The sequence below is a fragment of the Malania oleifera genome, chromosome 9 (assembly GCF_029873635.1).
Source record: "Malania oleifera isolate guangnan ecotype guangnan chromosome 9, ASM2987363v1, whole genome shotgun sequence".
In the NCBI taxonomy this organism is placed as follows: domain Eukaryota; kingdom Viridiplantae; phylum Streptophyta; class Magnoliopsida; order Santalales; family Ximeniaceae; genus Malania; species Malania oleifera.
This window is the reverse complement of record NC_080425.1, coordinates 42,453,482-42,479,115: the sequence shown is the minus strand read 5'-3', so window position 1 is coordinate 42,479,115 and position 25,634 is coordinate 42,453,482. Positions and strand designations below refer to the sequence as shown.

General features: G+C 35.6%; 1 protein-coding gene across 1 annotated transcript in view; it reads right to left on the bottom strand.

The window, feature by feature from the left end:
• LOC131164607 (thiamine biosynthetic bifunctional enzyme TH1, chloroplastic) overlaps positions 1–23,107 on the bottom strand; it is a 68,993-nt gene extending 45,886 nt beyond the window's left edge. Inside the window, exons 1-5 of the mRNA XM_058121912.1 lie at positions 22,982–23,107; positions 22,550–22,868; positions 22,129–22,203; positions 10,027–10,102; positions 9,864–9,939 (exon numbers count right to left, since the gene is read on the bottom strand). Of these exons, the coding sequence (XP_057977895.1) occupies positions 9,864–9,939; positions 10,027–10,102; positions 22,129–22,203; positions 22,550–22,868; positions 22,982–23,025 (590 nt within the window). The 5' untranslated portion in view covers positions 23,026–23,107. The remainder of the gene's footprint in view (positions 1–9,863; positions 9,940–10,026; positions 10,103–22,128; positions 22,204–22,549; positions 22,869–22,981) is intronic.
• Between the last annotated feature and the right edge of the window lie 2,527 nt (positions 23,108–25,634).

Genomic DNA, 25,634 nt, shown 5'->3' with positions numbered 1-25,634 from the left:
TGGATTAAGCTTGTAGAAGACTTCCACAAGAAGATCATTCGTCTCCTTTTTTATTCATTGTGGAGGTCGATGTTTTGAGTAGGATGGTTATGCAGGTTCAAGGACTAGGTGTTATTAAGGAGCTTAAGTCCGGTAGGGAGAGTTGCAGGTCTCACATCTTCACTTGCAGATGACACAATTTTTATTTGAGGTTGATGCCATCAATTTCAGAAAGTCTTCGCTGTATTAAAAATTTTTTAGAGAACTTCAAAAAGTGTTTGGTAATTAAGAGTGGCATCACAAGGATTAATATGGATCAAGTGTTACCAAAAAAAAAATTAATATGGGAAAAGGGAGAATGGAGGAGTCTAGTTCCTCAATGGAGTATTTCATATTGGTTTGAAAAGTTTAGGGCTTGTTTTGTTTCATTTCTGATTCTATTTTCATTTTTGTTCGTTGGAGACACAAATTATGACGAAGAGTTTGCTTATCTTGCTAGCTTTCTGTTTGTGTTGACAGTTTTCAGCTGTTTCCAAAAACAAAAAAATGAAAACCAAATTTTATGGTTTTCAAATATTTTAGGGCCTGCTTGATATCGTTTCGGTTTTCTATTTTCTGGTTTTGTTTCTGTATAGTCAGGTTAGGAAAACAAATTTGTTTACTTGCCTGTTTTTTGTTTGCACTGTCAATTTTCAAATTTTTTGCAAAAAACTAAAAATCAGCTTTTATGGTTTTCAGTTTTGACAACGGAATGCCAAAATATTTTAATGTACAAAATTAATTTTTTTGATTTATCATTCATATTATACATCTGTTTTAGTTAAAATTAAAATAAAATGATCATATGGATTTAAAATATAATTTAATAAAAATGAACATTAAATTTCAAAAATGAATAAAAAATAAATAAAAGCTATTTATGAAACATTTTTACTATTCAATTGTCATGTACAATAAGATTGCTCTTGTAAAGTGAATTTTGAAATATAATAATTAAGTAAAATAATTATAATAATTTTACTTTTATTATATTATTTTTAATTTTTATTATTTTAATCATATTTTTGTAATTTTTACTTGATTCAAGGGCAAAAATGAACATTTGCATAATCAAGTTTTTAATTTGTTTTAATTTTAAAAATATTAGCCAAGTCACTAGTTTTCGTTTTTTAGTTTCTATTTTTGGTTTTTAATTTTTTTTTTGTTTTCATTTTTTTTTCTTGTTATCTTTTTTATAATTTTTTTACTATGATTCCATATGGACACTTAGAATACTTTAATATCCATAATTAATTTTTTGGGATTAAATATACATTATCTTTTAATTAAAATTAAAATAAAATGTCCATGCGAGTTCGAAATATATTTAAAATAAAAATACCCATTAAATTTCTTTAAAATTTAAAAAATAATGGAAGTCATTTAAATTTTTTTTCACTATTTTTCAATTGCCATGTATAATAAGATTGTTCATATAACACCAAAAAGTAAGTTTTGAAAAATAATAATTAAGTAAAATAATTATGATAATTTTATTTTATAATAATATTTTTAAAGTTCAAAGACAAAAGTGAGTATTTTTTTCAATCAAGTTTTTTATTTTTTTTAGTTTAAAAAATATTAATGGGTTGCTGGTTCGGTTTTCAGTGTTTTTTTTTTCTTTTGATAGAAAAGGAAGAGATTTCATTAGAAAGAGAAGAATTTACAAAGCAGAGCATAAGACACCTCCCATTAAAATTCTAGAAAAAACCAGAGAAAAAGATACTAAAAACACAAAAGAATATTCTGAAATATCAAAGCAAAAAATTCTTCCAATCTCGCTGAATTTCTGAAGAGCTCACTCTCTTAAAGCATTCAAAGCCAACACACATCATAAAGAAGCCAAGTAATAAATCTTCTCCCAAAGCAACTGCCTGTTCAATTTTTTCCCTGAAAAAATGCATGCATTGCGCTCCAACCATAAACCCCACAGCACTGCAAATATTCCACATTTCCAAAGAGCAGCCCTATCCTTCCTTCTTCCAAAACCCTCAAAAGAAAGAGCCACCATTCCTTCCACCCCAACAGCCAAATAACTTATTCCAGATGCTCCAAGCAAAATGACAATGTAAGAACAAATGAGGTGCCGACTCAGGGTTCAGTTTTAGAGTTTGTTTCTAGTTTTTGGTTTTCATTTCTAGTTTTCATTTTAATAATTTTTTTCGTGATAGCAAATGGCTGCTTGGCTCCTCAAAGTGTTCTAGTTTATCTTGTCCATTAACACATCCAGGCCTTCTTTTGTAGAATAAACCTGGATTAAAATTAGTTTCTGAGATCCAGTGGAGGGAGCAGGTGGGTAAGAAATAAAAGGGTTGAAATAGGCCTATATTCCTTTGTGGGAGTCATATCACAATTATTAGGGCATGTCATTTGAGTATTCCATTTATTATGTCAGTTTTTAGGATCAGTGTTTAAGATCTATTATTAGTAAGAAAGATTGTTTAGTTAATTGGGATGTGGTCAGTAGGTTTAAGAGGAAGTCAATGAGCTCATGAGCCAAAAGGATGTTCTCAGTTCTTTTGCCCCTCATCTTAGATATTATGTTTGATCTTGGAAGTGGAATAGTCCTTGTGTCTTTTCTAGGAAATCTTTTCTGTTACAATTACTGAATCCCCTCCTCCATTATCTTTGGAGAAAGCAATTTGGAAGGCTAGGATCACTTCCAAAATTATGGCATTGACTTGGATTTTGTTTCTGTTGATATTTTTATTAAAATGAATGACCTAACTTGAAGATGGGTCTCTCCCTCTATTTATAATACAAATTAAATACATTCTAATGCAATAATACCTATTAAAATGAATGACCTAACTTGAAGATAGGTCTCTCCCTCTATTTATAATACAAATTAAATACATTCGAATGACAATAATAACCTTACTAACTCTCACTAATTAACATACTAACACACTTAATAATAATACTAGAAGACATAAATAACCTCTAACACTCCCCCTCAAGCTGGAGCATAAATGTCATATGCTCCTAGCTTGTTATAAATAATTTAACACGAACACCCCCCAAAGCTTTGGTAAACAAACCAACAAGCTGCATATCAGACTTCACATAAGCAATAGTAATGAGCTTCTGCACAAGTTTCTCCCAAACAAAGTGGCAATCAACTTCAATGTGCATTGTCCACTCGTGAAAGACTAGGTTTGAGGCAATATGAAGAGCAGTTTGATTATCACACATCAACTCCATAGGCTGAGCATGTGAAAAACTCAATCCTTCCAACATGTTCTTCAACCAAACAAGTTCAGAAGCAGTGTGAACCACAGATTTATATTCTGATTCAACACTTGACCTGGCCACCACAGTTTGTTTCTTACTTTTCCAAGAAACCAATTTACCACAAACCAAGGTATAGTACCCAATTGTGGATCTTTGATCAAAAGGCAATCTAGCCCAATCTACATATGTATATCCATGGACATAAGTGTGACCCTAATCACGATATAAAAGACATCCCCCAGGTGCACCTTTGAGATATCTAAAGATGCGAATTACTACATCCCAATGACTTGTCCTCGGAGAATCTAGAAATTGACTCACAACACTTATTGAAAAAGATATATCCAACCATGTGACTGAGATAATTCAACTTTCCAACAAGTTTCCGGTATTGTCCAAGATTAGGTAGCAAATCACCCATATCTGACACTAACTTGCTGTTAGGATCCATGGATGTATCAACCGATTTAGATCCCAACAATCCAATTTCATCCAATGGATCAAGAACATACTTCTTTTGTGACAAAACAGTTCCCGTACGAGATCTAGATACTTCTATACCCAAGAAGTATTTCAAAGGTCCCCAAATCTTTGGTTTGATAGTCTGTAGAAAAAGTTTGAGACTTTGAACACTTTATCAGCACCACCTGTAATAATAATATCATCCACATAAACAATAAGAAGGATCCCATCCAATGAAGTATGACGATGAAACACAGAATGATCCACTACACACCATCGAAGACAAAACTCAAGTACTACAGCACTGAAACGACTAAGCCATGCTTTGGGAGATAGTTTCAAACCATATAGTGCCTTCTTGAGCCAACACACCAAGCCTGACACCCCTTGAGCAGCAAACCCGAGTAGTTGCTCCATATAGACCTCCTCTTGAAGGTCAACATGCAAGAAGGCATTCTTCACATCTAACTAATGCAGAGACCAGTGACAAGCAGTAGCCAAGGAGATGAACATACATACTAATGTAAGTTTGGCAACCAAGAAAAATGTCGGAATAATCCAAACCATACACCTAAGTATACCCCTTAGCAACAAGAGGGACCTTTAGACAAGCCACAGAACCATCAAGGTTGGCTTTCGCAATGTAAACCCAGCGAGAACCAACCACAAACTTTTCAAGAGGAACAGATACCAAGTCCCAAGAGCCATTGTCCTGTAAAGCATTCATCTCTTCAACCATAGCATTCCTCCACCTAGAGTGGGCTAAGGCTTCCGAAACAAATTTAGGAAGGGTAGTAATGATAGAGCAGTAACAAAACAATAATAGGAGGGTGATAAGAAGTCATAACAAACATAGTTGGAAATGGGATGTTGGGTACATGTGCATTTACCTTTCCGAACAGCAATAGGAGGATCAACATCATGGGAAATATGATCATCAGAAGAGGAAACCAAGGGTGTTGTAGTAGAAGCTAGAGGGGACTCTCTTCCTTGGAGTTGCCGTCGTGAATACACCTGCAAATTAGGATGATCAAGATGATAAGAAGGACTCAAACTACATGGAGACTAGGATGGTTGGTTAGGCAAGGATAGCAAAGTAGAATCTGGAAGATTATGCAGAGGAAGAGACTCATCGAGCTCAGAAGCATTCAAAGACTGGTGTAGTAAGGCGTAGACTTAAAGAAGGTAATATCGGCATAAATAAAGAAGCAATGCAGCATAGGACTATGACAATTATATCCCTTTTGAGTATATGAGTAGCCCAAAAAAACACATTTTATAACACAAGAATCCAACTCATTCACCCAAGGAGTTAGTTGATGAACAAAGGACACACACCCAAATGTACGAGGGAGGGAGAATGAAGGTGAATTAGGAAAGAGAATGGAGTAGGGATTTGCCACTAAAACAAAGGATGGCATCTAGTTGATCAGATAACAAACAATAAGTACAACATCACTCCTAAACACTTTAGTTACATGCTTTTGATAAAGTAAGGTGTGAGTGATTTCCTCTTTGCAACCCCATTTTGTTGAGGAGTGTGGGCACAAGATGATTGATGGCAATACCAAACTAAGTCATATAAGTAGTGAATTGTGCACTGAAATACTCTTTAGCATTATCACTTCAAAGTATTCGAACTAGCAAATCAAATTGAGTTTTATTTCAGAACAAAAGGCACAAAAATATGAAATAACTCAAAACGATCTTTTATTAAATATGCCAAGTAATTCTTGAATAATCATCCACAAAGGTTACAAAGTACCAAAAACCCAAGTTGGACACAACTCTACTAGGATCCCAAACATTAGAATGAACTAACATGAAAAGGCTTGCGGCCCATTTATTGACTCAAGAAGCGAAGGGACACACGATGGACCGATGGTGCTTTCCCAACTGACAAGACTCACAATCAAGACTAGACCCAGAACTCAAATTAGGAACAAGACATTTTAACTTTTCCAACGAAGGATGACCAAGACGACAATGAATTTGGAGAGGTGCTGCAGAAGCAGTGCAGGCGGTAGAAGATAGCAGCTCAAAGTGATAAAGTCCACCAGCTTCATGCCCTCCGTCAATCGTCTTCCTCGTCTTCAAATCCTGAATAACCACAGAATCAATGAAGAATGTCACTGAACAATTCATGGATTTAGTAATCTTGCTAACAAACATAAGATTGAAAGGAAATTTGGGAATATACAAAACTAAAGAAAGAGAAATAGAAGTAGGATTTACAATCCCAATTCCCTTGACTACAGTGGTGGATCCATCAGCAAGAGTAATATAAGGTAAATTTGCAGGATATTGAAGAGTGGGGAAGAAGAAGAAGAAGAAGAAGTTAGGTATACAGGTGATATGATCTGCAAAGTCTATGACCCAAGGACTAAGATGAGAAGTACTAGATGACAGACATACTATGAGATTACCTATTTGGGCAAGAGATGCAAGGGGAAAAAAGCTTTTTGTGACATTTGATACTGTAAGAACTTGGAATACTCTTCCTCTAATATGGATATAGAACATTGCCCCCCACTTAGCCCAAAAGTGTGGAGTCGGTGGTGGCTGCATTGGCCGCTTCAAAGATGTGAAATCGGTGGTGGCTACATTGGCAACATGTGAAGGTCTACTGTGGAGATCCCAACACTGCTCAACAGTATGATTATTCCATCCACAATGAGTACACTTGTGAGGAGTGCCTCTACCTCATCTGTCTCTACCACCATGACCACTCAAACTGCCGCGATAACTTATGCAATTGTTTGGTAGAGAACTAGAAGCATCCTGTGTAGCAAAGGCTGTCCTTTCAAAGCTAGATGCAAGAGCAAGAGAATGTGTGCTAAAGAAAGCATGAAGGGCACGAGAATAAACATCGGCAAATGGTGCCATATCAGCAATACTAAGTATCTAGGACCAGACTGCCTCAAACTCGGGCCTCAAGCCCAGTAGAACCCGAAGGACTGTCATAAGCTCCCTCTGCTTCTGCATCTCATGAACGTTGGCAGTTATAGGTTGCAGTGTTGCACGAAATTAAGCTCCTCATGAATATGCTTCATCTCTCCAAAATAATCTGAAATGCTCCTATCCCCTTGTTGTAACTGAGAGTACTCTTCAGATAAAAATATACATACATGTAATGTTACTAAAGTATAGAAGCTTGGCATAATCTCAAATCTCCTTGCACGTATCTAGATGCACACATCTATGCAATCTGTGGCTCCATCGAATTCCACAAAAGGGAAACAATCAACGCATCTTCTTGAATCCACACTTCTTTTCTCTTCTCAAAAGGATCAAATTGGAGCAAGTGGTCAGATTTTCCTAATCCTGCTAAATAAACCCGAATAGCTTTAGACCATTGAACACAATTCTTTCCATCCAACTTTTGAGTCGTTATCTGTGGCAGCGATGTAGGAAGCATATTTTTGGGATTCATAGACTCCATCCCAACACTCACAAACTTGCAGCCACACCAATGTCAAACAAAAAAAAAACAATCAAAACGAATCAGCACAATCACAAACTTTGTGAAGCACCGAAACAGCCACGAACAAGATGAACGACTCACCTACTGATATAGCACTGCCACAGCCTCGCAACTTGACTTACGAACACTACGACTGCTCCAAGAAACTCACAAAGAAGCCTTTACAAGCACCGAAAAGAAATTAATGTATTACCGCAAGTGCATGTTTGAAAAAGGTTCGACAGCTGAGTATAATAAGGTTTAGGTTGAATCACGCTCTGATACCATGTTAAGAATTTGATTAAAATGAATGACCTAACTTGAAGACAGGTCTCTCCCTCTATTTATAATACAAATTAAATACATTCTTATGACAATATACTCTCACTAACTCTCACTAATTAACATACTAATACGCTTAATAATAATACTATAAAACATAAATAACCTCTAACAGTTTCTTAACAAAACCAATAGTAATGGTTTGTTGCAAGCAAGGATACTTAATAACACAATACGCCCAAATGTCTGCATTATGTGCTTAGTTCCTAATGAAATAAGTGATGGTATTACGGCAGTGGGTGTAGCCTTATGATATGGGTAACTTCATGCATAAGAAAAGTTCAGGGGTTTTGGTAGGAGTAGGAAAGCAAGGGTATTATGGCAAGGTGCCTGGTTTATACAATTTGTCTTCCTTCTTGCTGTGGGATAGAGTGGTATTTCTTGCTTCACTCTGAGCTATAGCTTCAGTGATGTTTTAGGGTGTTTTGGTGTGTTTCTTTGACTGATATGCAACGGGATTGGAGGGCATCTTGTTCTCTTGTTCTTGTCCTCCTCCTTTCTCAATAAGTTTCTTTTTTATCTAAAAAAGTCATCTATTTTATCCTTGATGAAGGAAAATCTTGTTTCTCTTCAGCAAAGCAGAAAATGTAATCATTTCCCTTTTAAAGTTTTTCTTCATAATTTTTTGGACACAACAAAATGGCCTTCCCTATGGTTTGACTTGGTTTGAAAATATCATAGGGAATTCCCTGAGGTTTGAAAAAACTACTATATCATCTCACCAAGCGACAATAACATTATGATTTGGACAATTTCACCCTTCAAGAAAATCAAGTTATTAAGTATCACTGTAAAGGATTTCCCCTTCTTCATCTCGTTCACATTTTTTCTTCCTTGTCTACTCACCAATAGCACAACCCACCATCAACGCCCCAGCACTCAAAGCAATCATATCATTAGTCGTGCACTCTCTTGTTACTTCCACTTCCAACCACTCAACTCCATCCAGCCAAACCCCCAACGATCACATTGTCATATCTCAACACTACCAAAAACCTCTATGGTCTTTGTCACCTGAACATCACACTACAAATCACAATTACCATCTCCAGAAAAATCCATAACAATCTAAATTAATCTGGGAGGCTGATGTGAGAGGACGGCGGGGGGGTAACAAGAGAGAGAAATAGATACCACGGGTAAAAACCTCAGTTAATCTCCATAACAATCTGCTAATTCCATTACATAAGAACTACTTATAAAGGAAAAACCCAATTAAAATAGGAGACGTATATTTTAATAATTTTTCGCAAACATTATCCCTAAAATTAACCGTAATTACTAACAAGGTTGCTTCTGATTGGACCAAAATTTTGGGTATAGGCTTGGCTTTGACTTAGGCCTCCAAAGTGGAAAAGCATTCTCTAACCAATTAATGGTGCTCTGTCAGAACGTCTTCTTCCTTGCGGTAGATCAACTCATAGGTCAATTTATATTGCAGGGACTTCAGCGAACCTCATTTACTGATCCAACAGGACCAAAGTGCTTTAGATTTTGAAAACTCTTTATTATTCCATAGCCAAAGCCTATAAGCTTAAATTGCTTTACATTGCTTTTCTGTAACAATTTGAAGTGCTAGAAGATAAAACGTTTTCATTGGCAAAAGCACAATTACAAATTATCAAAGAAAAAAAATAGAGATCACTCAGAGAAAGAATTAACATAGAGATTGAAATGGAAGGACAAATTGAACATTCATCAGTCAAACAATCTTGAAGGGTAAAATCATCCATTTTGCAAGGTCATCATATTTTGAACATCGTATGATGTTCAACTAAGTGAAGGGTAATTGATTGTAATGCCAGAATACCTCACCATTTGATAGTCAATTAAGGGAGGGGTAAGCGCTGATCATGACAGAATGCCTCAATGGGGGTCTCTGCAATTCCTCAAACATCAGACAACTGTTTTATTTTTATTTTTTTGCAAGGGGGGGGGGGGTGTGTTAAGTGTTTAAAAACCTCATCTAGGTGAACGTATCACTGCAATTTTATTGACCTTCTGTCCAAGAATTGGCATTATAAGCCTTCAGCTATCTACGTACATGCACTTAATACTTGCTCTTTATAACCAACACAATCCAAAGAATATCACTTTCAGTAGATTTGCTTCTGTAACCATGGCAAGTGCATTCTAGTCTTCAAACTGGGCGAAGAAGAGATTAATTCATTCTACACACAGCCAGCTTTTAATACATTAATACAGCTACAATTGTAGAAGGCAGATCCAATAAGCTAACAAGTTCACACACAAGAATGGCGAACCAGTTAATAGGATGATGTAACATTAAATTATGCGAATCATCAAAATCATACTTGTGTTTGTATCAAAAGTTTAAACATACCGAAAAGCATCAAGAATAGAGGGACCAGCTAGAACATCTCCACTTGTAGATACCATAACAGGATCAACCACTAAAGCTGCCTTCAATGATTTGACTAGGTCAATTTAAAAGCCACAACTGCAAGAGAGAAAGAAAATAGTGTTGTTGTGACATCAGTGCGTACCTCCAACTGGAAACTCCTTAAGACTCTGACGAAGGACATTGACTATGCCTGTAGAAGGAAGCATGCCTGTTTTAACCTAATAACATTTCATAATAAATCACAATAAACTCTTTCCTTTATTTTTCTTTTTTTTTTTGGCAATGACTTTCACAAAATCAAATTCAATAAAAAAAGGAAGCCAAAATAAGGCATTTTCAAAGAAAAACAGAAGTAAAAGAAGTAGTACTACTTCTCTGCAGATAAACCTTATGGACCATGATCTATGCAGCAAGCAATACAGCAACTACATTAATTCATGGGATGTAATCCACAAAATTCACATAAATAACTCATTATTGTCTCCTTGAAATAAGTGGTGTATCATCAACCATGCTAACTGTACAAGCCAATAGTGTTGATGAGATAGTCATAAAAAAATGCTGCGACACTTTCTTCTAAGCATAAGCTCAGTCTCTCAAAATTTAATGGTGGTTATATACTAAGTTCTTCAAAATCTGCCCACAAATCCTCTCCATTCAAAGGCAAAGTAGTCCAGAAATACTTAATGTCCAACACAATGATTCTGTTTGTTACATCATGCTACAGACATTACATCTCTTCAAAGGTGAAAACCAATTCACTTTCCCCTGACTTACAAGAATCAAACATCATAATTATAAGCATGCAAAGTAAACAAAATTTTCTGTATGCTTGAGAAAAATTATCAATTTGCCAGGCCAATCAAGCCCATAATTTCAATCATAAACAGGAAGCAACAAATGCTTCTTAAAGCTAAGGCCCACTCCATCCATGTAAACCAATCCGAAAGAAACTGATCATCCATTTAAACCAATCCAAAAGAAACTTATCATTCTTTTCCTTCAACAGCAACCGTACAATTGCAAACCAAGCACATTATAAGTGGGGAAAAAACTGTTGTGGTGCTTCCTCTGCTAAAGCACAAGCTCAGTCACTCAAAAGCTGAGGTGTTTATAAACTAAGGTCTTCAAACTCCATCCACAAATCCCCTAATTCAAAGGCAAAGCACTGCAAATACCCCTTTTTATTCCAAGACAAAGATCCTGTTTGTTACATCACACTAAAAACATTACATATTTTTCAAAGGTGAACAACAATTTCCTTTTCCCTGATTTAAGTGAATCAAACTTCATAAAAGCATGCAAAGCTATAAAGTATGGATGTTTCTAGAGGGTTGCCACTTGCCACACCCATAACATAACTACATACAATATGCATACTCATCTAACATTCCTTGGATATGTATCAGATGCTTCAAAACAGTGCCAAATACTTTAATAGTGTATAATGGCATATCCACAATATATTCCATTATCTCTTTAAGGCAATGTTTCCTGTGACTGTATGTTGATGTCTTGACATTTAAACCAGATTAACACTACATTTGGAAGAATGGATTTGAAGTTATTTAGATTTAGCAGATTTTGTTGAAATTCAATACAGATTTACAATTTTTATTGTGTTCTATTCAATCCATAGATTTCCAAATCCATGGCTTGAACCCCATGCTCCAAAACCCAGCACAACTTACTCTTCTTCTTTTTTTAACGCGTTAGAAAACCACAAATACTTGCATGCCTATCTATTTATGCAAAAATTACTTTAATTGAAATTTTCTGAAATAATAAATAATCAACACAAGGTCTTACATAAAAAACAAAACAAACTTTAATTTGTTCTACTGCTACTTGTTTTCATATTCTATTTAATCCTTTTGCTACTTTTTAATTTGTAACATAGATTGTAGATAGAACATGTCAAATATTGATGTGTATATACATAAATATATATTCAATTACGCATGTATCCCTGTCATGTAGCACCTTGAGTTTTGTCATATCTGAAATAACCTCATATCTGTATCCCATATCCCCGTATTCATATCCATGCTTCACGGATGCAAAGTAAAGAATATTTTCCATACACTGGAGAATTATCAAGTTTCCAAGTTAAACCAATCTCATAATTTGAATTAAAAATAGGCTTGCAATAAAGCTACCTTTTATATATTTTTTAGAATGAAGATTTAACAAAAGAAAGAGGAAAAGAAAATTTGTCAAGAAATTCTCAAAAATTAAAGAAAGAACTTACAAAAGGAAGAGCTTTTGTACATCATTTAAAGAAATGCCCTCAAAATTGAAGCAAGAATTTGATCCCAAGTAGATCCAATGATGTAAATTGATATGAAAGTCCCTATGATTTGTTTTCCTTCCACAATAGTCATATAATTGCAAACCAAGGATCCCATACAATTTAGTTATCAGCTGCCCTACGATCCAACAATGGAGATAGAGGTGTCAACTAGTTCCATTAGAATTATTATACACATATTGAGACTAAGTACCTTCCAAGGCCTTCTCACCTACAAGACTACAAGAAAACATTAGTATTAGTTCTATTAAGAACCAAAGTCAAGATAAATGCCGTGCTTTTAGAGGAAACTTTCAAATTCCCTGAATTCCCTTTATTCCCTTTCCAATTTCTTGAAAGATGCCAAGAGTTAGGAACAAAAGATTTAAGGTTACCAATAAAATAAACAAGTTCCAAGGTTTGCCTCTAAATAAGATTCCTGAAGAAATGGAAATCCCAAAAGTGGGAACCCAGCAATAGGGGAAAAGTTGGGAGAACTAGAGCATTATGAAGATAAGAAAGTCAATGAAGCCAAGAAGAATGTGTATAAAGGTTAGCATTTTTCTGGGCAGTGAAAAAGAAAATATGGAAACCCTGAGAAATGAAATTCCTTTGGCTTACATGTGTAGCATGAATACCTTGTCTAGCATCCCACGTATTAGGTTAAAGACAATGCTTGTTCTTAAGAACCTTATGCCGCAGAAAGTTTGGATTTATGTTGTATTTGGTAGGAAGGAAGGAAAAGGGAGGGGAAAAGGAAGGAAAAAAATATTTATTTTCCTGTTGTTTCTTCATGGCTTGGTTTAATGAAAGAAAATGGAAGGGAAAAGAATGATCTGTTCAATTTAAGAGGCAACTCTCTTTCCACCCATTTGCTCCCATGTGATCATTTTGGAGAGAAATGAAAGCTCCATTTCCATCCAGTGTCTTTCCTTCCTCAGTTTTTCCACCCTCTTAATTACTACGGGAAAAATCAAAAATGATCTTCCTCTCACTTTTTCCTTTCTCCTTTTTCCCATGGTTCCTCTTTCTCCAAACATAGTGTAAACATAATATCCTTTTCAACAAAAATAAAAAGTTCTTTAACACCAAATAACCAAGATCCTAAACCCATCAAATGTCAGCCTACTAATAACCTGCCAACCTACAAAATGATCCCTCCTACCAACAACAGTCCCAACCATGAAACCTCTCTCATCATGAGCTTTTGCCTCTCCACAACTTCAACAATATCCAAAATAACGACATAAAATAATAAAGAATACTAGAGAGGAGTGTTGATAAAAAGTAATGCAGCTTCCCCATGAAATATACACTTGTTTTTGTCAACATTCCACACTCTTTTAACTTGTCTCTTTCTCCCCTATGTTATGGATTAAGTCTTCTTCAATTAAGGCTCTATTTGTTTCAATGAGAATTAATTCTTGATGAAAAATATTTTCCACATAAATGCTTCATCAAAAGCCTCTGAATGAGAAAATAACTAATTTTAGATGAAAATTTTATCCAACATTAGGAAATAAGAAGTCAGAATTGAGAAGATATTGGAGATAATTGATATTAGATCTAGATTTTAAAAATGCATAAATAGGTTTAACTCTATGAGAACCCTTTCCATAAGAATCTAGTTTGCTCCTTAGCTTCTCCATTTGTCAAAGTACCCTTTCCTGCTTATTTTTGAAGGCATCTCTAACTGCAGTGGTGGACTTATCAAGTGTTTTCGCAGAGACTGTACATTTTTACCTTGATGCCCACTTTAATTATCTGCTACCACGTTTGTTTTCTATCTTACACTGCTTCTAACATTGTTATGATCCTTCTCTGATTTACTACTTCAACCAATTGAGCTCTTCTGCCCTCCCAAATGCTTTCTGGACTAGTTGATTGAGGATTACAGTTACCCATCATTCCTTTGCCCCTATTATGTTAGATCAAAGCTTTCTGAGCATATAATCATAACCTTTGCCATTCCCTTTTGTCTTTCTAAGCTGCTTATTCAGTTAAGGTATTAAACAATTGAGTTTCTAATGACCTACTTCTCTTTAAAGCTTCTACTTGATCGAGCTTCTCATTACTAACCCTAGGTTTCATATTTTCTAACCTCGACCAAGCACGCCTCTTGAATGGGGGCGACACGCTAGTCTTTTGCATGCCAAGAGGCACTTTGCGTTGGAAAATGTTAAACTGATTACAATATACAAGGAAAAAATTTAGAAAGAACTTATTGGCTAAGGTGTGTGTAGCACTGCCCTTCAGGTAGATTTCGCTCCTCTGGTACAGTGCAGAAGGCTCGTCGGCATCCACCCCCAAGATACAACAGCCCTTCTGATCAGTGTGCACTCACTGATCAGGAAACAGGAATCTCAGGAAAACAATGAAATAAGAATAGCAGAACTACACGATCGCAGGAATCTCAGGTTCTGTGATCGAACATATCACACAGCAATCAAAAATATCGGAACGCTGCGATTCTGAATTACAGAACAGGAATCACATAACCATTTCGTCAGTATTCACAGAACACAGCAAAAGAACACTAAGATCAATATCAAACAGTCAGCAATCGAACATTCACGATCAAATCAAACAATCGGGAACAACAATCTGGAGTGATAGTTTAAGGAGTGCTATTCTGGAATGCGCTATATCCAAATGAACAACGAGCCAGAAATATAAAAATGCGAGCAAAGAACCTTGTTTGCATTATCGAAGATTAAACATTTAATAAAAAAAAAATAGTGAAGATATAACATGTATTAGGAAGACCAATGGATAGAAAATAAAAACCAAAGGACATAAATCTAACTCCCCGGAAATGAATGGATGGAGCCTCACCTCGTGGGCAGGTGGGAGAACCTGGGTGCTGACTTGATCACTAACCCAAGGGAGAGCTCCCACATAAAGAGAAGTTCCACACTTTATAAAAGAACCAATGTGGGACTATCTGAAACAAGATTTTGAAATACTGAGGGAATAAAAAAACACCAACAATTCCTCGCTATTTTAAAAGATTCAGAATGTTTGGGTTACCAATCAGAATGTAATGTATTGTATCTGGTGCCTTTTGGTCTATGAACCAGACCTAGGAAGATAAGTTGTATCCCATGAAAATATGGTTATACATTAAGACTCTATGAACCACAATTCCTATTACAAGTCATACAAATCATCCATATTACAATCTAAAGCTTAGTTGTTCAACGCGGGTTGACACAAATAGGCCATGTCCCTTTCCTAGATTTCATGAGTGCCCTAGCAACCCTGCCTAAGATTATATAGGAGCGACCCCCCTCCTCACTCATAGGCGAAACCATCTAATGTGCATTGCAATTAAGCACACCACCCACAGAGGGCTATGAAATTCATTAAGAGCAAGTGTTCAACCCCACACATTGCAGTATTACACTATCCTTAACATAGGAATGGATATTCATAAATTCAATGAGTATATACTAGGTCAACCGACCCACTTCGTGGGATCTCCAATCACATACGTTGGGTTACAATCACCTTTAACCTTTTGTTATAGCCAACCCCATTCCCCTTGATGAGTCCCACACAACTACACTAGCTTTCTACCTAGTGGTTTGTCAAAGGATCTGCTAAGTTCATCTCTGACCACACATAATCTAGGGATTAACCCCCTTATTTACCAGTTGCTTTACAACATCATGTCTTAGGCGTATATGCTCATTTTTTCCATTATATACTTCATTCTTTGCACAAGCTATTGCAGCTTGGCAATCACAGTGCATAGACACTAATGGAACTAATTTCATCCCTAAAGGGATATTTGCTAAGAAATTCCTCAGTCACTCAACTTCATTTCCTGCCATCTCTAAGGCAATAAACTTAGATTCCACGATGGACCAAGCTATAACAATTTGTCTAGATGATTTCCAAGACACAGACCCCCTCCTAGAGTAAAGACATAACCACTAGTGGATTTTGTCTCATCTGAATCAAAATCCAATTAGCATCGCTGTAACCCTCTAATAAAACAAGAAATCTACTATATACGATACCATAATTCATAGTACCTCTCAGATACCAGTCTTTTCAACGCACTCCAATGATCCTGGTTAGGATTTTGATTATACCTACACAATCTACAAATTGCATATGCTATATCAGGACAAGTATAATTCATTAAATGCAGCAAGCTTACAATTATCTTTGCATATTTAGACTATGACACACTATCACCTCTATTCTTTTTAGTTGTGAATTTGCATCAAAAGGTGTAGAAACAGGTTCCTAATCCAAGTGACCAAATTTCTCAAGTACTCTTTGTAAGTAATGTTCTTGAGACAACATTATCCCATTATTTTGCGGGGTGATTTTCACTATTAATATAATATTAGCCTCCCTGAGATATTTCATGTGAAACTGTGAGGCTAGAAACATTTAATTGTTTCGACTATTTCGAAATCAGTCCCGAAAATTAACATGTCATCAACATACAAACTATTTTTTTTTTTTTTAAGTAACAAGTTTATTGATAACAAAAATGAACACCAATTACACAAGCAATGTACATGGGGTAAACAAATCAAAAACAGAAATTACAAGAATCTAGTAAATCAAAAACAGAAGCAAATGATTGGTTTCGCAAAACAGCCAACCAATCCATCAAAGTTGTAAAGAAAAATAGCTTCAGGTCCGAAATGGATCTTTCCTTATCTTCAAAACACCTACTATTTCTCTCCCTCCAAAGACACCACAATAAACAATGAGGAACCATCAACCAAATAAACCCATTTCAATAACGATCAAAGCTGCCTTGCCAACATGCTAGAACTCCCACTACAGATTGCGGCATAACCCAGCTCACTCCAAACAAAACAAATACCATAACCCACAAGTCCATTGCAACCGGACAATGAATAAAAAATGATCAACCGTCTCATTATTAAACTTGCACATGTAGCACCAATCCAATATCCAAACCTTTCTTTTTCGTAAATTGTCAATCGTTAAGCATTTCCTTAAAGCAGCAGTCCAAACGAAAAAAGCTACTCTAGATGGAATTTTCTGCTTCCAAATACTTTTCCAAGGAAACCCACAATCTTTGGAGCCCATTAAAATACCATAATAACCTTTAACCAAGAAGCCCATCTCTCTATCAGATTTCCAGCACATCTTATCCTCACCAGACCCCTTCACCAAAGCACCATATATGGTATCCATAAAACCAGCCAAGGCCTCTAATTCCCGAAGATCCATACCCCTAAAGAAACTTACATCCCAAAACAAGACTCCATTATCAAACTTCATAAACTCAGCCACACTAGCTTCTTTATCTCGGCAAAATATATACAAATCAGGATAGCTGACTGCAAGAGATGTCTCACCACACCAATGGTCTTGCCAAAATTTCACCTTAGACCCATTTCCAATATCATATAGAACGTGGCAAGAAAAAGAAGACCATCCCCGACTAATATTTTTCCACAAGCCAACACCATGTAGACCATTAACAGGTCTAGTACACAAACCACCCCATTCACAGCCGTATTTCACCTCTATCACTTGCCTCCAAAAAGCAGCCTTCTCCATCCCAAATCTCCATAACCACTTCCCAAGCAAAGCTTCATTAAACTGTCTTACCTTCCTTATCCCCAAACCACCTGAAGAAATGGGATAGCAAACAGTATCCCATTTGACCAAATGGAATTTTGGTTCATCACCAATGCCACCCCATAAAAAATTCCTTTGAAGTTTCTCAATACGGTTAGCCACAGCAGCAGGAATAGGAAATAAAGATAGAAAGTAAGTGGGAAAATTAGATAAGAGTGCTTTTAATTAACGTGACTCTACCTCCCTTAGATAAGTACAAACGTTTCCACCCTGCTAACCTTCATTCTATCTTCTCCAAAATTAGGTTCCATATTGTCTTATCCTTGAATTTGGCTCCCAAAGGAAGACCCAAATATTTCATAGGAAGATTACCTTGTTTACAGCCAAGGACATGCAAGAATAAGTCAAAATTAAGCACCGCACCAACAGGAACCAACTCTGACTTGCCCAAATTTATCTTTACACCAGAGACCGCCTCAAACCACATAAGTATCACACGGAGAAACAAAATCTGATCCAGATCAGCATCACAAAAAATTAGAGTGTTGTCCACAAAGAGAAGATGAGACCACCACCAAAGCTCTTCCCTCTATACATCCCACACCAAAGCCTGACATGTGACCATCATGGACAGCTTTATCCAACATTCTCCCCAGGGCTTCCATAACCAAGACAAACAACAAAGGAGATAATGGGTCACCTTGTCTCAATCCCCTAGAGCTCTCAAAAAATCCACAAGGAGTGCCATTTATCATAATGGAGAGACGAACTGTAGATATACAAAAGAAAATCCACCGCCTCCACTTTGCAGAGAACCCACCCCATTCTAGTAACGGCATAAGAAAACCCCAATTTACATGATCAAAAGCCTTCTCAACATCTAATTTGCAAAGAAGCCCTGGCATCCCATTTTTCAATCTACTATCAAGGCATTCATTAGCAATAAGTACAGGGTCAAGAATCTGCCTGTTCCTCACAAAAGAATTCTGGGAAGTTGAAATTATGTCTTCCATAACCGTGCGAAGTCTGGTGGCTAAGACCTTAGCAATGATCTTATAAACCTCCCCAACAAGACTAATAGGGCAAAAATCCTTTACTTCAATTGCTTCATTTTTTTTAGGGATGAGAGTGATGAAAGTAGCATTCAAGCTTTTCTCAAACTGACCTTTATCAAAAAAAAATGATGGAACACAGCCATAAGATCAGGTTTGAGAATCCCCCAACAAGCTTGGAAGAAAGCCATTGTAAATCCATTTGGTCCAAGCGATTTATCACCAATAAAATTTTGTATGACATCAAAAATTTCCGCCTCCTCAAATGGTCTATCTAGCCAATCTGCATTATCACCGGATATTCTTGGAAATACTAAGACTTCTGGGAAATATCGTCTAACTTGTTGCATATACACATTTATCCACATCAAGAGTAAAAAAACCATTAAACTCTTTAATGCTATGTCAAAATTTTCATGTCATTGCTTAGGTGCTTGTTTTAGATCATAAAGATACTTTACTAATTTACACACTTTGACAACACACCCTTCCGTTTGCATATATTTCTTCCTCAAGGTCACCATTCAAGAAAAGCAGTTTTTACATCCATTTGGTGAATTACAAGTTCATAAATTGATCTAAAGAAATTATTACTCCAATTGAATAAATTCTAGTCATAGGTGCAAAAAAATCAAAATAGTCTATATTAGCTTTTATGTGTGTAACATTTAGCTACTAAACATGCTTTAAATTTATTAACAGACCCATCAAGTACATATTTCTTTTTTGAATATCCACTTACACCCTATAGGTTTAGCCCCAAGAGGCTAGTCTACTGATTCTCAGGTGTTAGACAAAATTGATTCAATTTCTTTATTAATGGCTTCTCTCCAAAAAGGTGCATTAGGAGAAGATATTGCTTCATTATAAGTACGTGGATCACTATTAAGCAAAAATGTATAACATTCATCTCCAAGTATTTTCTTTGTCTCTTGCATCTCCTCAATTCTATTTCGAAATTTCATTTTCAGTTTCCACATTAGATCCATGTATTATCCTCTCTTGATTATCTTTAAAAGGGATAATATTTTCAAAGAACTCTACATTTTTAGTTTCTATTATTGTGTTATGATCCAGCACATCACTTTTAATAACTAAAAACCTATAGCCATCACTATATTGTGCATAACCTATAAAAATGCAATCAGAAGTTCAAGACCCGATTTTCCTCTTCTTAGGTTCTGCCAACATTACTTTAGCCAAACACCCTCACATCCGAAAATATTTTAAGTTAGGGTTGTAACTTTTGCCAAGTTCATACGGTGTTTTCCCTATTTTCTTTATAAGGTATCCTATTTTGAATGTGACAAGCTGACAGTATTGCTTCTCCCCACAGGTTATTTGGTGCTCCCAAACTTATTCACATAGATTCATCGTTTCTTTTAGAGTTCAGTTTTTTTTTCTTTCTACAACTCCATTAGATACTAGTGAGTAGAGAGGTGTAACCTCATGTATATTGTTCCTTCCTTTTTACAAAATTCAATGAGAGGTCCATAATCATATTCCCCTCCTATATCTAATCTAAGTCTCTTAATTTTCTTATTTAATTTATTCTCAACTTCATTCTTATATTTTATGAACATTTCAACAATTTCATCTTATTTCTTAAAAGATATAACTTAGTTTATAGTAATCATCAATAAATGTTATGTAGTATCTCTTTCTCCCTCTAGTCATGAAGTATTTTAGCTCACCTAAATCTGTGTGGGTTAAATTTAAAAGCTCAATTTCTTTATTCATTGACTTACACGTCTTTTTAATTGTTTTAGCTTCAACACAAATTTCACATTTTTGTAAATCAAAGTTAGAAAAAGCAATCAATCATGTTTCACTCATTTTCTTTAAATAATATACACTAACATGTCCTAGTCTACCATGCCACAAATTAACAATATCAGACAAGTAGAAGAAGTAAATGCATTATTATTAATAACGTCAAGAACATTCATAACGGAAAGACCTTGACTACCCCTTATCCACAAGCACATCGATTTATTGCGAGTACCAATTTATCAGACTCAAATAACACTTTCACCTTGACCTTTCCCAAAAGAGATATAGACACAAGATTCACTCTAATGTCGGGGACATAGAGCACATCAAATAGTGAAAGGATTTTTCCAAATGTAAGCTTGAGAAGAACCTTCCCTTCCCTATACAGGAGTGGGCCCTGATTCGCAACATGTAAACTGATTCTTCCCCTTCCCCTGCTATAGTGTAGGAGGTGAAGAACAACTATTTAGAAAGATCAATGAAGAAAATAAAAACCAAAAGACAAAAAGGCCAAAACAGTAAAACTGAGCTGAAATTGAGCCCACGCGGGGTGGGGGCAGGATGGTCCCCCTGCGTGCAATGTATGCATGCATCGCACTCAATTGAAGGTTTCTGAATCAAGCTCCCCATAAATAAATGGACAAAGCCTCGCCTCATGCATGCATGGGGGAGCTTGGGTGTTGATTTGATCTATCCCAAAGGAGAGCTCCCCGCATAAAATTCACTAAAAACACTAGAAAAACAAATGACAATAAATTTTAAAAAAAAATAATGAAGATAAAACATGTATTAGAAAGACCAATAGATAATAAAAACCAAAAGACATTAAGGACCCACAATAAATCAGAGCTAAAACTAAGCCCTCACTGATTAAAGGTTTCTAGATCAAGGTCCCCTAAAATGAATGAATGGAGCCTTGCCTCATGCAAGTGTCAGGGAGTCTAGGTGCTTACTTGATCACGATCCCAAAGGAGAGCTCCCACATAAAAGAGGTTCCACACTTTATTAAACAACTAATGTGGGACAAACCAAAACAAGCTTTTGAAAGACTATACAAAACACCAACACTTTGCTGGCTATGACTTTTTGCAATTATTAAGGGATGTCAACGAAATCAAATCAAATAGTTACAATTCATGAATTAAAGAGCTAAACAATCACATCTTTTGCATTTTTATTTGTTGATCAAGCCACATGATCCAACAGGGGCAATTAATTACTAGTGTGGAAGTTATCTTGGAAGCACCATAAAAAATTGATATAATTGAGGCAAAACATCACTAAAACCCCAACTCTGATACCCATTTCCTTCAAGGTGATATAAAATGCCTTCCCTATTATAATATGCTTCAGAATAATAAATACAAATACATATATGCAACCAATAGGGCCAATACACAATAGGCCAAGTCTTCGAAAGCAATATCAATTGCAATAATATATTTCGACTCACATACATACAATAAAATCAACATAAGATAGACCGTTTCCAAGAAAACAATAGAAATCAATACTAATTGCATTATTGCTATCATTATTTTCAACTCACCACATCAACCCGCATGTCAGAAAGCACAGATTTCAACTGCTGTGCAACAAAATCCTCTGGCACAATATTTATACCCTGCCATTTGAATAAATTTGAAATTAAATCATCAAAACGCGTGTCAATTTAAGGATTGCCAAACCGCAGGCTAAATTAAATTCAATTCGGGCCACATTTTGTTCCACAAAAATGAGCTTTAGAACACACATCCATTCAGTAAAATCCAAAATTCTTGCCTCTTATTGTGGGTTCATTTTTGTGCAATTGGAATTCAATCTTAACCCCCAAAGTCCAAATTCAATGAACAAATAAAGCAATCACACAGTGGAATTTATAATCAAGATCTCTGCTTCCAATTTTATGGTTCAAATCTAACGAAACCGAATGTGGAATTAGAATTCTAGGACACAGTCAGAAATCCAACCTGAACCCCAATAGTGTTCTGTGCAGTAACAGCAGTGATAACAGTGGAACAGTACACCCCGCGTGCTGCACAAGCCTTGAGGTCGGCTTGTATTCCAGCCCCAGCTCCTGAATCAGAGCCAGCAACAGTGAGCACATGCGGAACTCTGATTTTAGAGCAACCACTCATCATCAAAACTTTGTCGCCCTGCATCGCCGCAGAAATCTGAACTCGATAATTCCTTTGACCACCTCTCGACTTTGGAAACGATGAGCTCAAAAACCTTGATTGATGAAATCCTCGTGGAAAAGCTACGCCTTGGGTCCGATAGCCACCATTTCTGAAAACAGTTTCACTTTTGTTTCAGAAAATAAATTCAAAGCAAGTACAACATTGATTGTAATTCCTCAATATTTATTTCCGGCTCCTCGGAGAAAGAGAGAGAGAGACCACCTTGGTGCCGTAGAAAGGGAGGAAAAGGAATCAGAGAAAGCCATGCGAGCGCTGATACCACAATACCTGCCATTATTCAACTCGCGCTCTCATCTCGGAAATTTTTAACGAAAATATAATTACTATACGTTAAAATTGAACCTGGTGCCGGGGAGTTTTCTCCCGTTTTATTATTAATTTAAAATAAAACATTAAATAATACTCGGTGGGAAAAATTTTCTCACACTAATTCTTATGTAATCTCGCAGGAGGTTTAACAAATTTATCGCATAATCAAGTTGCGAGATTTAAAGAGTTTTACACAAAATCAATTGACACGTGGCAGAAAATCTCAGAGGATGGTCCCGTGAGATTTGTGTGAGAAATGAGATAGCGTATAATGCGTGGCAAATCTCACAGGACCATCCTGCGAGATTTGTTTGATCTGGTCTTTTTCCCTTCCTTTCACTCGTGAACGGAAAGCAGAGAGGGTCTATAGAGCTCCACTTGCAGAGATAGCAGAAAGGAGGACGGCAACTGACCGTTCGGGAGTGCGACTGTAGGTAACCATTCGGGAATGCGACTGTAAGTGATTGTTCGTGGAGTGGGTGAGTGCAAGTGACCGTTCGAACGAAAGTTATAAAAAATTGAAAATAGGGTACGTATTTTTTCTTACCGTAAAATAAAATTTATTTCATTGAATTCTTATTTAACAAACGTTTGAAGATTTGTTTGGTTTAACTTCATATAGTATTGTGTGGTTTCAATTTTTTCGTTGAAGACTACGTCCGGAAACCCAAGGGTAGGTTTCATTTCATTTGTGTTTTTCCAATTTTTTTTTCTTCTAGTTCTTTGGCTTTTGACTTTTAGCTTTTAGTTCATCCAAATTTAAAGAGTACAAAAAGAAATTGAATATAATCTATATTTCATGTTGTATATATATACCGAGTCTGCCTCCATGCTAGTTTATTTCAGCAATTAAATTTATTTTAGCAATTAAATTTTTAGTGCAATACACACATAGAATATTAATTTAGAGCAATGTTAATTTGGTGCATGATATATAATTTATAAGTCATCCAAAGTTATTGAGTCAGCCTTATGCTAGTTTTTTTATAAAAAATGAAATATAATGTGTAGGGTTTCCACTAAAGAAACAATAATTAAAATTTAAATGTTAAAGCTAATTAAGATTAAATTATTATATTTTACTCATAATCACAAAAAAATATTAAATGATAACATTTAAATTAGTGTGTGAATCCTACATTGCATATGCTGATTATTATGCATGTGCATGATTGCATTTTTGTGTATTAAAATATTAATAGATTATAAGAATTTAATTACATGCATGACACCAGATTTGCTATTTAATAAATTTATATTGAATATATTTTTTTCTCAAACAAATATCATCAAAACTTATTAATGCATTTTTATTTAAATTATTTAATAAAATTTAGGATAAAACAAAATTGACCTCTCTTAAAGTTCAGTAAAAAGACAAAAGTCTCTTATGAGATTTAAAAAAATTTAGGAACCTTTTATGAGATTTTAAAGATTTCCTCTCCTTCTATTTATGTAAAAAGATAAAAATTTTTAGGGATATAAGTGTCAAAAATCAAATGTTAGGAAAAGTTTGTAAAAATTTTGAAATTTTAAAAAATGTATGTGAGATTTTTGAAATCTTAAAAGATGTAAAACAACTCAACCCTATAGGTCATTATTATAAACATATTATTGTAATTATTTTACTTACTTATTATATTTCAAAATTCACTTTAGAAGAACAATCATATGTACATGACAAAATAATTTACCCTACCATAATTGTATTAATATATAGGATAGACATAAGTATGGATATATACATATATAATTAGTTTATTTTATTATGACCAAACAATAGAACAAACTTCTTATTCAAGCAATAATTAACATAGGTATAAATACATTTTTTAATCTAATTTTGGTTTAATTTACTTTCGTAGGTGTTTACAATTTCTTGAGGGTCGATCTCTAAATGGCAAGAAGCTCGAGCAATGTTCCAGTGATGGTATTGTTGTATATGGGGGGGAAATTATTACCGAAGTAGAGGGTGTTAGTTATAGTACTACGCCGGTTCGACCAATTCGAATTGGTCGTAGGTGTAAATTAAATAAATTGTACTCGAAGATATATCAATGTTTGCATATTGATCCAGATCAATATGCATTATGAGTGACTGCAAGATACCCTATGCGAGGGTATAATGGTACAGTCCTCTATGAGGTTGTTCCCGTAACTGATGATTACGGTCTGCGCATTGTGTTGGATGCACATTGTGTAAGTACGACATATTTAACTATGTAATTATATGTCGATATCATTCCTCACATGGGTGTCACCGCGGGCGTCTACCGAGCATGTGTGGTTGAAGCGAAGGAAAACACCTAACAGACACGTCATTATGATATGACTACGGAAGAAGGTATTGAACCATACACGAGTACGGATGTTGGTGGGATGCCTGTTGGGGATTTGAACAAATGTCCGGGATCGTCGTTCGAGCTGCAAACGTACTAAAGGCATGATCTTCACACGAATGATCATGTAGTTTGCGAAGAAGTTCTAGCACAATGTCCAAGATCATTGTTCGCCATTGCGAACAATGCGTTAGACGAGGAGATGA